General features: G+C 41.4%; 1 protein-coding gene across 3 annotated transcripts in view; it reads right to left on the bottom strand.

Annotated features, from left to right (window-relative positions):
• The window catches only part of ZNF236 (zinc finger protein 236), a 146,736-nt gene that overhangs the window by 88,268 nt on the left and 44,916 nt on the right, over positions 1 to 13,552 (bottom strand). For all 3 annotated transcript variants that reach the window (XM_030925730.1, XM_030925732.1, XM_030925731.1), the window contains exons 4-8: positions 13,344 to 13,522; positions 9,914 to 10,038; positions 6,503 to 6,675; positions 3,964 to 4,107; positions 445 to 648 (exon numbers count right to left, since the gene is read on the bottom strand). In XM_030925730.1, coding sequence (XP_030781590.1) covers positions 445 to 648; positions 3,964 to 4,107; positions 6,503 to 6,675; positions 9,914 to 10,038; positions 13,344 to 13,522 — 825 coding nt within the window. The remainder of the gene's footprint in view (positions 1 to 444; positions 649 to 3,963; positions 4,108 to 6,502; positions 6,676 to 9,913; positions 10,039 to 13,343; positions 13,523 to 13,552) is intronic.

Genomic DNA, 13,552 nt, shown 5'->3' with positions numbered 1-13,552 from the left:
CTCACCCCTCTCCCACATGTGTAGGTGCTGCCCACACACCTGAGAGAAGGCCAGGCGGTATGAATGCTCTCAGAATTGTCAACACCCATGACTGTCTCCAAATTATAAACCAAAACCTCAAGAAAGAATAAAATACTTTTTCCACCTCTGTCAACATAAATCAATACAACTTATGAAAAGGCTGTTCTTTTCAAGTAAGTTCATTTATAGAAAAAAAAAATAAAAGTTTGTGATTTTTTTAATGTATAGATGAATAAATCATTTGAATATTGTGCCGTCCATAAGCAATTAAGTAGGCATATTAATTTCTTTCGGTTCAGGCACATTTTTCATGAGGATACCCTGGCTTTGACAAGTCCTGCAGATTTATTTCTCAATGATCATCCCTGGTTTCTGACCCAGCACGAGCGCGTAAGCCTCACACCGCAGGGAAGCATGCTTCACCTGTAAAATGTCCTGGTTGATGCCCACTGTGATGCTCAGCTGCTGCCCAGGCTGCGGGGACTGCCCTGACTCCACCGGCCCCGGCTCTGAGAGCTCCAGGAGCTGCTGGATGACGTCGCTCACTGCCTGGGAGCTTGGCTGGCTTGAGGCTGACGTGGCTTGGGCTTCTGTCTGTTGAAGAGGTAACGTCTGAAAGAGTGTGGCCTGAAACACAGAAACATTTTCATTAAAAATACAATTTTGCTCTTCGATTTAAAAAGGAAAATTAAAAAAAAAAAAAGGCAATACCCTCCTTAAGGGTGTTAGATTCTAAGAGTATCCTAAAAATTTTAAATATCATGCCTCACTGATTCTTGTGTTTGGCACGATATTGGCTCTTAACATATACAATAAATTGTTCTAATGCAATTTTTTACAGTTTTTTCAAGTGGGCAGTAGAGACTCAAGATGACAGACTGAGTGCACGAACCCTCACCTTCCTGTTAGCTCATAAAATTGAAGTGAAGGAATTTTAAAAATATCAAGTTATACAAATTTAAAAAGTAGGAAAGAACCACTGCAGTCAAAATAATTCAACACATTTGTGAAAAATTCTTCCTGCAGGGAGACTGGAGGAATAAATGCACGGTAATGCTACAGCCAAGAAAACCTAAGTCAGAGGAAAGGGCTGTGATGGGAGAGACAGCCAGTCCCACCCCTGCAGGGCTTGGGAATCCGAAATGTCCCATCCAGAAGAGGGCGGATGGCAGGGAAACTACCCGTACAACACTGTGTGGGTGGGGACAGGACACTCTACCTTTGTCAAAACCCACAGAATGGACAACTCGGAGAGTGAACCTTGACAGAAACTACGGACTTTGGTTAATAATAATCATATATCCACATTCATTCACCAGTTGTAACAAATGTACCTGACCAATGTGCCATGTCGGAAATGGGGGAAACTGAGCGCGAGAGCAAGAGAGAGTATATGGTAGATCTCTGTGCTTCCTGCCTAAATTGTCTGTAAACCCAAAACTGCTCTAAAATTCAAGTCTGTCAATTTAGAAAATAAAAATAAAAACAGAACAGAAAGTATTAGGACCAAACATGAACGCCCCTGTCTTCCTCCACGGAGGAAGTGGCAGACAGGCACTTACTTTGAGGCAAAAAAAAAAAAAAAGAGGAATCTCTAAATATCTTTTATCGCTAAGAAAGATAAAAAAGAATAAATGACCTGGGAAGAACTAGGGTACCTTTTGTGGCACTAAATTCCCAGACTAAGTATAAGTCTTTTGTGTTCTGCCACCAGGGTCCCGTGAAGGGCTGGTTCCCCTGGCCACTCACACTCAGTGACCCCTGGATCCACAAGCACCATCCACGTGTCAACAGTTCACACACAGGTTAGCGCTGCCCTTTCCTAAAACACAAACAGGTGACCAAAGATGATGAGGTGGGCCCAGGAGAGAGACGGGGAGATGACCCCAGACAAGTAACTCAAGGAGCACAAAAAGCTTTTTAAAACAGAATGCTTACTGGATTTCAGAAAAAGCGCATCAAACAAGAAAACAAAAGTCGTGAAAAAGAAACAATCAGATCATCACAAGGCACAGCTCTCAGAAATTAAAAATCTTACAAAAAAAAAAAAAAAAAATCAAAAGAGTCGTAAGATAAAGCTGAGGAGACCTCTCCAGGCCAGGCCTGGTGGCTCATGCCTGTAATCTCAGAGCTTTGGGAGGTTGAGGTGGGAGGATCACTTGAGGCCAGGAGTTTGAGACCAGCTTGGGCAACATAGTGAGACCTTGTCTCTACAAAAAATTTAAAAATTAGTCGAGCATGGTGGCATGCACCTGTAGTGCCAGGTACTCGAGAGGCTGAGACAGGAGGATTACTTGAGCCCAGGAGTTCAAGGTTACAGTGAGCTATAATCACGCCACTGCACTCCAGCCTGGCTGACAGACAAAAAAACCTCAGGGCTGAAAAAGGCCAAGAGTTAGAAAATGTGAAAGGTAAAATAAGAGACACGTAGAGTCAATCCTAGCAGCTGGACACTGATTCCTAGAGAGTCCTGAAAAAGAATATATATAATTTAACTTCTAATGTACTTACCTGCCCAAATAAGAGTATAAGGTAAGGGAGATTCCAGGTTTCTAAATCCCTATAACTACATTTCTTTCTATTGAGAATATAAATGTTTAAAATGATCTGGACTATTATTCCAGATTATTCACTACATCTATGTTTTGATTTGCATATTGCCAAAGGAAATGATGAAAACTAATATTCGGTTGATTTACACAACATTGAAAAGAATGCTGAAGACATAATTAGTGGTCTCCAACTATTCTCCAGCTTTATAATTCATTTTACAACATTCTATCTGGTCAAGAATAAACTGAGGAACCATCCCACACTGCAAATATTATGAAAAAAGAAAAGAAAAAACAAACACTAAAGGTAAACCTAAGTTTAAAAACTAAGTATTAATTAGACTTATTTTCCATACTGGTAGGAGGCAACTGTTGACATAACACAACCAAGTAACTGCATTCATAAGCATACATTAAAACTTCCGACACTTGTATTTAATGTCTACTACTATTAAGATACCATAGCTGATGTTTAAATTTTACCATTTATTAATCTGTTGAGAGGCTAGTGCAGTACAAGTAACAAAACAAGGCTGAGATAGGATGCCTACAGAAAAAATAAGTGTATGTATGTCCCTGTGTATGTGTGCGTGCGCGCGCACCTGTCTACACACAGTCTCTCTGTGTGTAGGCATATGTATTTACAGTCATATAATTTTTAACTACATGTACTGAAAAATATAATTTAGTTTCAAAAGTCCAAAGACTTGGGAAAAAGTATCACTGTCACATAAGAAAAGAGAAATATTGGCCGGGCACGGTGGCTCAAGCCTGTAATCCCAGCACTTTGGGAGGCCAAGACGGGCGGATCACAAGGTCAGGAGATCGAGGCCATCCTGGCTAACCCGGTGAAACCCCGTCTCTACTAAAAAATACAAAAAACTAGCCTGGCGAGGTGGTGGGCGCCTGTAGTCCCAGCTACTCGGGAGGCTGAGGCAGGAGAATGGCGTAAACCCGGGAGGCGGAGTTTGCAGTGAGCGGAGATCCAGCCACTGCACTCCAGCCTGGGTGACAGAGCAAGACTCCGTCTCAAAAAAAAAAAAAAAAAAAAAAAAAAAGAAAAGAGAAATATTACCTACAAAGGATAATTAATTCTTAAATTATAATGTAAAGACAAAGAATATTCAACAATCACCAATAACATTGTAGAAATTATTTCACAAATTAATGATTACAGTTTGTCTTATTTTTACAGGTTCAGATGACAGTCTGAATCAAATTATTCTCAAATTTAAAAAGATTGACTTTCTTTCTTTAAAAATTTGCACCTTTTCTCCATATAAAAAATTTTCATAGCACCTTTCCACTACTAAATGTTCAATTGTAAAGGTCATATTGAAAACGACAGATCTTAGTTTAAAAAGAAGTTCTTCCAAATTACTAAACTTACCGTTAAAACATGAGCAGTCTCTGTGGAACTTGTTGAATTCTGTGGCCCACCCATATGCATCTTGCTGATATGCGTGTTTAAGCTGCCTAAACTTTTAAATACACAACTACATTCTGTACAGTTATAGGTAGGACCATTCTTGACCTTAAAGAATAAAAAAGAAAAAAATGATGTTTCACAATTAATTGTTAAATTTAAACATTTAAATTATGGCAAATCATAATTTACCATTCCATTCAAAATGACAGAAATAATCTAACCCTTCAACATTACCTTTTTTCTTTTAAATTAGATAGTTCTAGAATCAATAACCCAACTCTTTAAACAATATTGCCGGTATAAGATGAATTGAAATTTTAACCTTTTCTATAAAGTAGAAATTATTCAAGAGTGAGAAAACACATTTTTCAATTATTGCAATTTAATAAAAACAAACTGTCAGGCATAAGATGTTCTCGGTTTTTTAAACAGCTGAATACAATGTTCAATAGTGAAGGCCAGATAGTTATATATAAATACATATTACACCAAATATGCTTTCAGATGGCCAAAACCACAGAGGTTAGGAAAGACGGTCATAATGATATATGAACTTTTCATCAATTTTGATATTCTGTATCAACAACTAATTTTCTTTTTTTTTGAGATGTTCTGTCGCCCAGGCTGGAGTGTAGTAGCGTGATCTTGGTTCACTGCAACCTCTACCTCCCAGGTCAAGTGATTCTTCTGCCTCAGCCTCCCAAGTAGCTGGGATTACAAGCGCCTGCCACCGTGCCCAGCTAATTTTTGTATTTTAGTAGAGATGGGGTTTTGCCATATTGGCCTGGCTGGTCTCGAACTCCTGACCTCAGGTGATTCACCTGCCTCGGCCTCCCAAAGTCCTGGGATTACAGACGTGAGCCATCACACGTCTAACAACTAATTTTGGCCTAACAACTAATTTTAAAACTATGATAAATCCAGAAACTATGGAAACCAGTAAAATGAGTAAGAACAGCTATGAACAGAGAAAATATCTAAAATATTATTTCTCTATTACTAAAACCCAGTGTTAGTTACTGTAGAACTATGAAGGCCAGTTTGAAAACTCATTGGCCCCCTCTGAACTTGAGTAAGACTTCCATTCTGTTTCTGGTGCCTAAGAAGCAAATTTAGATTCCTCACAGGACTGGATAATATTTACGAACCAACTTTTAGAGGCTCTTTCTGGAACAACCCATTCTAGTACAGGTCCGAGAGCGCCTCTCAGTGGCAACAGGCAAGTCTCTGGGCCCTTTAGTATACGGGGAGATTTCTAAACTCAAGAGTACTAACAAGTACCTCACAAGGGTGCTCTAAGGCTCCAGTGAGGTATGTCTGTGTGCTACACAAATACACGATCCTTCCTATGCAATCATCTTCACCCAGAGGCAACACCACAAGAATGACTTACAACAGCCCAAATGTATTCTTCTGAAATCTAAAGGTAACCTCAGTACCTCACTAATACTGACATGCCTTCCTAATGTCTCTGGGTCTTAGATATTAAAAAGATTAACTCATTGAACATGGAACTCTGAATCTGTTCATAAAACTACGTGAGATGTGCAGGGGTTTTTTCTCAATTTAGATTCTCTTTTTCATTTTAGACATTCTGTTTAAGATCAAAGACAGCTTCTACTTGTTTTTATTAAATTTGGATAGTGAGTGTTAACTCTAAGTTCACTTCAGTATTAGTTAAGGTATTACTCTAAGGAAAAAATTAAGAGATACACATTTGCTCTTAAGAATATGATAGTTTTTAATAAAAGATTACTTAAATAACTCAAAGTAAAAAAAAAAAAGAATATGATAGTTTCTGTTCTGCAAAATCATTTCATAGGATATATTGATCCATGATATAAGTATTTGGGTTGTTTAAATATTTCTTTGTATTCACAATTAGAATATAAATCAATAAGTCATGACGGTTAGTTAGAGTCAAGGTTGACCTGCTTTACAGAAATACTTGCAGAGGATCTACACAACAGTATGCTCTGCAGACAACAGAAAATTACCATGGGAAATCATCATTTTAGTCGAAAGCGTGGACAAGCAGCATGGAAGGAAATGAACAGAGCAGGTCTCTGTCCAAGAGGGAATGGACATGTACCATATGAGCTCTGTAGTATCAGCAGTAAGAAAAACACTTCTTTCCCAATTTTATTTTTTATCTTTTAATTTCTTACACTTGCCTGTGTTTCAAGTTTGCTAAAGGGATGAAATACATTATTGAGAATGATGGACTGTAACTAACAAAGGTATTAGGATTATTTTCAAATATTTATTCACCAAAGCCATGCTGTCAGCAAGAAGACAGAAAGAGAGTAGTTTGTATTTCTTCCACATGTAATAAACCAAAAAAATTCCCACGTATGTATTTTCTAAAACAGGGTCTGCTCGGCACAAAATCAACCTGCATTTTTTTAAATGGAAAATAATTTCTCAGGTCCGTTTATTAATCCAAAAGATACCTACTGTCCCCTGAGAAATACTGCTTATGCCCCCAACCCATGTTTACCTCTGAGTGGACTCGCTGCACGTGCGACTGAAGATTCCCCTTCTGAGAGAAGGCGGCAGGACAGAAGGCACAGGCGTGGGGCTTTTCACCTGTGTGCTTGATCATGTGGGTCTGCAGTGCCCCCTTCTGGTTAAAAGCTTTTCCACATTCACTACATTTAAATGGCCTTTCACCTAGAGAGGGAGAAAAATGATCAAAATATAATTTCATATTGTATGGGTATCTTACGGATTAAAAAGAACAACATTGAAGTTGCCCAAACCTATCCCTCTGGCCAAAATGTCTCCCCAGAATTCTAGATGCATATATCCAAGTGTCAACTTTAAATCTCCAAATTAACACGTCAAAACTGCACTTGTTCATCTCCCAGACTGTTCCACCTGCGGGCTTCATCAGACAATGCCGTCTTCCCAGGGGATCAGCAAAACCCTTGGAGTCGTCCTTATCTTTGGTTGCTCTCACGTTTCACACTCAATAATAACTTCAAAATACGGCCGGAGCAGCCCTGCTGCCCGTCCAAACCACCACCCCAGGCTAAGGCACTCCCCCATCACTCAAAGCTTCTGAAACCACCTCCAACTTGACTCACTGCTTCCACCCTGGCCCCTTCCTAGGCTGCTCTCAAAGCAACAGACACAATGACCCTCTTTAAGTCCGAGCAAGTCACTTGCCTGCTGAAAATCCTCAAAGGCTTCCAAATTCCCCCCAGAGTAAAATCAAAGTTCTTCTAATACTCAGCAGAGGAGGTGCCAGTGCTGTGGCTCCCCCACCGGCTGTTGTCAGCTCCCCTGTCCCTGCTCTCTTGCTCCCTCTACCCACTCCTGCCACCGCCCTCAGACACACCAGGCAGGTTTCCACTTCTGGGCCTCTGAAATCCACCACCTGGGTGGTTCTCCCCCAAGCATCCCCAAGACTTGCTCTCTCAGATTCTTCAGGCCTTTACTCAAATTCCCCTTTGCACTGAGCACTTTCCAGTCCATTCTATTTAACATCAAAATCTCCCCTGTCCTCCCTGGGAACCCCTGGCCCTGTTCTCTACTTGATTTTTCTGCAGACTTCTCAGCATTTGACCTTTTACATTTTACTCAATGTTCATCTCCCCTCCCTAGAATGCATGCTCCAAGAAGGCAAGCGCTTGTGCACTGCAGCTCTTCAGCACCTAGAACAGGGCCTCGTGCACACTAGCACGCAGTACAGATCTGATGAATGAAGGAATGAGCGAAAAGACAAAATCGAGTTAGGTAAGAGCCTAACTACAAGGCTACTTAAATTTCTAGTCTTACCAAATTTTCACTCCCTAAGAAACCGAAAGCAGCTGAGTTCATAGTAACATCAGATCCCTGCTTCCCTGAACAGCTTTGGGGTTAAATAAGTGAATGAGATACAACAAGCTTGGGGACAGTACACAAATGGGAAACAACCCTGCTTTAACTCAGAGGTGGGAGGGTGTGAAAGAGGAGGACAGGCAGTCAGGAGACACGGTGAGGGTGTGGCCCGATCACTGGCACTGCCCATATGGGGACAGGACAAGAGGACAGGCAGGCAGGAGGCACAGTGAGAGTGCAGCCCAGTCACAGCACTGCCCGCATGGGGACAGGAGAGGAGGACAGGCAGGCAGGCAGGAGGCACAGTGAGAGTGTGGCCTGGTCATGGCACTGCCTGCATGGCGACAGGAGAGGAGGGCAGGTGGGCAGGAGGCACGGCGAGAGTGTGGGCCGGTCACGGCACTGCCTGTGAGGAGACACCCTTCCTGTCCCACTGCTCTCTCCAGGCAGCTCACAAGCCAGTTGGAGCAAGAGTGACATATGCTTCAAGTTCAATGCAGGAAGAGTACGCATCACAGAATCCCAGAATGACACAAAGGTCGTGATTCTACACGCATGCGTCTCTCTAGGAGTGTAGGTATGCTGATGATGCATGCATATTTATGTATGTGTAGAAAACATCTAATGGGGTAGATATCAAACTGTTAAAGCTAAATGACATCTGAGAAGTGAACACGAGAAGGATTTGCTTTACTTTTTACTTTATCTCTACTTTGGGTAAAGTTTATAACATTTAAAAACTATTTTTTCATTGATTAAAACTTCAAAGACTACACACTAAAGCTGAATACTCTACAGACAAAATGTATTAGCACATTTACAAAAGCATTGTTTTCTTTCTCTCTTACTCTAGAAAATAAATAAAAACTGATGCTCTAAAAATATCAACTTTATGCTGACATATAAACAAACGCTGAAATCATCTGAATGACTCTACAATACTCTACACAGAAATATTCACTAAAACTCTGAAAAAGAAAAAAAAAGCAATGTAACATAATTAGAACTGATTGACAAACAATAGCAGCCAAGCAAAATAGCTGTGAGATTTTTTAGTTTGTCACTATAAAAGAAAACCAAATCAAGAAATACAGAAGAAAACAAAATGACAAAGCATGGATCATTTTAATTGCAAATCTCAAATACTAAAAATATTTGTAAAATTTTCCTTTTTCCTTCCCTGGAGATCATGTGTGTTACTAATACAATATTATAAACGGGCTGCTCTTTACAAGATGGCAAAGAGTATTCAGCTATGAATGCTGTACTCACTTTCAAATATTCAAGCAAAACTAATGAACAAGATAAGGCATGGAGAAAGAAAGTTTTATTATTTCAATGTTTCACAGCTTAGTGAAGGCAAAATTACAAAAGAATATGAAAATCCACTGCTTTCTTGTTTTTTATTTTATTTGGTTTTAATTTTATTGAAGAGTCAGGGCCTTCTTGCTGTGTCGCCCAGGCTGGAGTGCAATGGCACGATCATAGCTCACTGCAGCCTCAAACTTTCAGACTCAAGCAATCCTCCCACCTCAGGGCTACAGGTGGGTGCTACCACGCCTGGCTAAGTTTTTTATTTTTTGTAAAGACAGGATCTCACTATGTTGCCTGTGCTAGTCTTGAACTCCTGGCCTGAAGAGATCCCCTCACCTCAGCTTCCCAAAGTGCTGGGATTACGGATGTGAGCCACCACATCCGGTCTTTCTTTGTTAATTTAGCTCTAATTAGCACAGTGTAATATCTGACACACAGTAAAAATAAATGAGGGAATAAATAAATACCATACCAATAATAATAACAGTAATAATATCAATCCCAAATTATTAACAGCCTACCATGTATCAAGCACTTTTCAATGAGCACTACACATATTTTTAAATTTATAATTTAGGACAACTATATACAGATAAAAGAGCCACATTTTTCAAGTGAGGAAATAAAATAACACAAAGAGTAACTAATTTCAGCAAGATCACCCAGCAAACTATGGGAAAGCTGGGGTCAGATTCCAAGTCGAGCTAGCACAAAGGCACCTGTTCTTCCCTTCAAGCCACAGTCAGTCACCCAGAAGCCCGTGCTTTCATACCTGTGTGTATCCTAATGTGTCGCGTTAACTGGCTTGGCTTTTGAAACGTCTTTCCACAGTGCGGACATGAATACGTGAATCCACTTCTGTCGATATTCCGGTTATAAGACCTTGTACTTGATACCCTAGTGTAATAAAGGGGGGCAAAATACACGGTAAGATGTCTCCCTTGTACCTTGTACCATAAAGTCAAAATGAAAATCCTACCAGAAAATTTGGCTGACTAGTCATCAGAACCTGTTTTAATAAATCAATCACATATATGTATGTGTCTGTGTGTATATGCGTTACTTTTAAAAATCATAAAACTCATTTTTCTCTATTTTTGATGAAAAAAATTTGTTTTTTCCAGGTCAAAAACTGAAATTGGGGAGGGGGAGCAAAATGTCTCTTCTAGACAAAACTTTACCTGTGATGGTCAGAAACAAAGATGCTATGGGTATAATTTCTACACTGACACCTGACCCACACCATCTCCTCCAGTCTCTTGCTCTCATTACCATCTGCACACCGATGACGTCCAAACTCCTACCTCCAGCAACTCTGCCTCCTCCTCTGGCTCCAGCCCTGGACAGCCAACTCTCGCTTGGCATTGCCTCATGGGTGCTGTCCAAAACAGAACTCTTCATTGATTCCCAACCTGCTCCTTTCCATGTCAAGACATGAAAGCTCCCTCTTGCTCAAGTTTAAGTCTCAAGAGTCCCGCTGGATTTTTCCAGTCCATTTCTAAAAGCTGCTGGTCTTACTCTGAAACACCCACAAATGTGGACACGACTCTCCATCCTCCAGCCACCATCATGGCCTCAGAACAGGTTCGGCTCTTCAGTGCACTGCTTCCATAGCCTCCAGAAAGATCTCCCTGCTTTTGACTCCTGCCCACACACCAGGCCCAGTGCCATCCAAAAGTCTAGTCACGCCATTCCCTTTGTGCAAAACCCTCCAAGGGCTCCCATCCCACTCACAGGAAATGCACATCCCGAGCCCCGCCAGGCAGGCTCTCCTCACCCCAGCCACCTTCCTGCTTCTCACACTAGGAAGGCTCACTGCTTCCACCAACGCACTCCCTCAGCCTGAAAGGCACGTCCCCTAAGGCTGCAGGGCTCCCTGCTCTTCACCCCAGTCTCCTTCCAAAAGCCCCACTCAGAAAGGCCCACGCAGTACAGCTGCCTCCCCAGTCTCCCTCAGCCACACTGCACACAGTCATCCCACTGTCCTCCTTTCTTGACACGCACCACTATCTGAAACTATGGTACTGACTAACCCACTCACTTGGTCACTGCCTATCTCCCGACTAAAGGGCAGTTCTGTGAGGGCGAGGCTTCGTCTGTCTGGTTTGCCCCTCAGTCTGGAAAGACCTAGAAGCCAGAACTGTCTGAGTGCCGCAAGCACCTAAACATTTTCAATCATCTTTCAAACCTCCAAGGAAACATCAAAAATGCCTGTGTTAAAGCCTCATCAGAATAAAAATCTGGAATGTATAGAGACCACGTATTATTATATTTGGGGATTTAAAAAATCACTGAAATTACCATCCAATTGGCTGGGGAAAAAAGAAAAAAAAAATCACTGAAATCATAAAGTATTAGGTGCATACCACATTAGTCAACAAGAGGCAAAATGAAAAAGAAAAACAGGAGACAGCTGATCATGTGGACGTCCAGTCCACATTTCTCAAACACAATGTCTAAGAGGATAAAGAAACATCAGAGTCTTCAGGCATTTTATAAACTGTGTTAGTCAACTGCCATGTGACTTCTTGTTGTTAAAAAGTACAGATATTTCCTAAACATTGCGGCTTAGAAGGATGGCAAGCTAAATTGATAATATAGTAGTTAAAATGATAATCGATACTGCCTTTATTTTATTTTATTTTATTTTTAGAGACAGAGCCTCACTCTGTCGCCCAGGCTGGAGAGCAGTGGCATGATCTCAGCTCACTGCAACCTCCACCTTCTGAGTACAAGCAATTCTCCTGCCTCAGCCTCCCGAGTAGCTGGGACTACAGGCATGTGCCACCATGCCTGGCTAATTTTTGTATTTTTAGTAGGTACGGGGTTTCACCATGTTGGCCAGGCTGGTCTCAAACTCCCGACCTCAGGTGATCTGCCTGCCCCAGCCTCCCAAAGTGCTGGGATTAAAAGCGTGAGCTACTGTGCCTGGCCTGATACTGCCTTTTAGAGTTTGTTGGAGAAAGCTAAATTAGTGTGAAAACTGATTATCACCATTAGCTAACTTGAGCAAAAGGGCCAGGAAGAATATTTTATTTCACTTTATTAAGAAACGGAAATATCAGTAAAAATATATATCATCAGGAATTAGGTAAAATATAAATATTTTTAAAACATGTTAAGTTTGAATAGAAATAAATGTATAAATGCATTCAAATATAGTCAGTTGTTAAGATTATGAGCTCTAAAATCAGACTATTAGGGTTTAAATTTCAAACTCCTGACTTAATAAGCCACAAAATCTCATGAAACTACTTGGTCCCTCTAATCTTGGTTTTCTCATCTGCAAAATGAGAACATAAAAGTACTCTGGCCTAACAGGGTTGTTTGTAATGATGAAATGAGGTTCCAGGCCGGGCGCGGTGGCTCAAGCCTGTAATCCCAGCACTTTGGGAGGCCGAGACGGGCGGATCACGAGGTCAGGAGATCGAGACCATCCTGGCTAACACAGTGAAACCCCGTCTCTACTAAAAATACAAAAAAAAGGCCGGGCGCGGTGGCTCAAGCCTGTAATCCCAGCACTTTGGGAGGCCGAGACGGGCGGATCATGAGGTCAGGAGATCGAGACCATCCTGGCTAATACGGTGAAACCCCGTCTCTACTAAAAAATACAAAAAACTAGCCGGGCGCGGTGGCGGGCGCCTGTAGTCCCAGCTACTCGGGAGGCTGAGGCAGGAGAATGGCATAAACCCGGGAGGCGGAGCTTGCAGTGAGCTGAGATCCGGCCACCGCACTCCAGCCTGGGCGACAGAGCCAGACTCCGTCTCAAAAAAAAAAAAGAAAAAAAAAAAAGAAATGAGGTTCTGTTTATATACATGCTAAGAACAGTGTCAGGCACATAGGACTTTTAACAGTTGAGTACTACAAATTAATTTATTAAAAAGAGTACTAATTAAACCCTTGTGAGTCTAGTTTATATATTTTGTTATCTACCCATAAACATGTATTGCCAGTACCCTGTTCTACAGCTTTCAACATTGTAATACTAGGTAAACACTTCTACTAACATAGCCTGACGCTATTCATGAATGTGTAGGATGCACCGTGCATGTTATAAAAGACATTCTAACAACAAATTATCTGTGGGGTTCCACTTTGCTGGGTTCTTGCTGCAAGCATTTCTACTGGGTCATAGCAGAGTGCGCCAGCTTTTAACATATTAGATGGATTTTTGACCAAGCCCATGTAATGACTCATATTACCTAATTTTGTAATGAGTCTTCATGTGTTCCTTCAGCTCTGAGGAGGTCTCGAACTCTTTCTTGCAGGCCTTGCAGGCATGCTGCCGGGTTCCAGCCAGCTCCTGGCGGTGCTCCTCCATGTGCACGGCCAGCTGACTCTGCAGAGTAAACTCATCCCCACACTCAGAACAGATGAGATTCTGGAACAGAAAACCCATCGGTGAGCAGAG

This window comes from Rhinopithecus roxellana, chromosome 21 (genome assembly GCF_007565055.1).
Source record: "Rhinopithecus roxellana isolate Shanxi Qingling chromosome 21, ASM756505v1, whole genome shotgun sequence".
Taxonomy (NCBI): Eukaryota; Metazoa; Chordata; class Mammalia; order Primates; family Cercopithecidae; genus Rhinopithecus; species Rhinopithecus roxellana.
The sequence above is the reverse complement of the archived record's forward strand: the minus strand, read 5'-3'. Positions and strand labels throughout refer to the sequence as shown.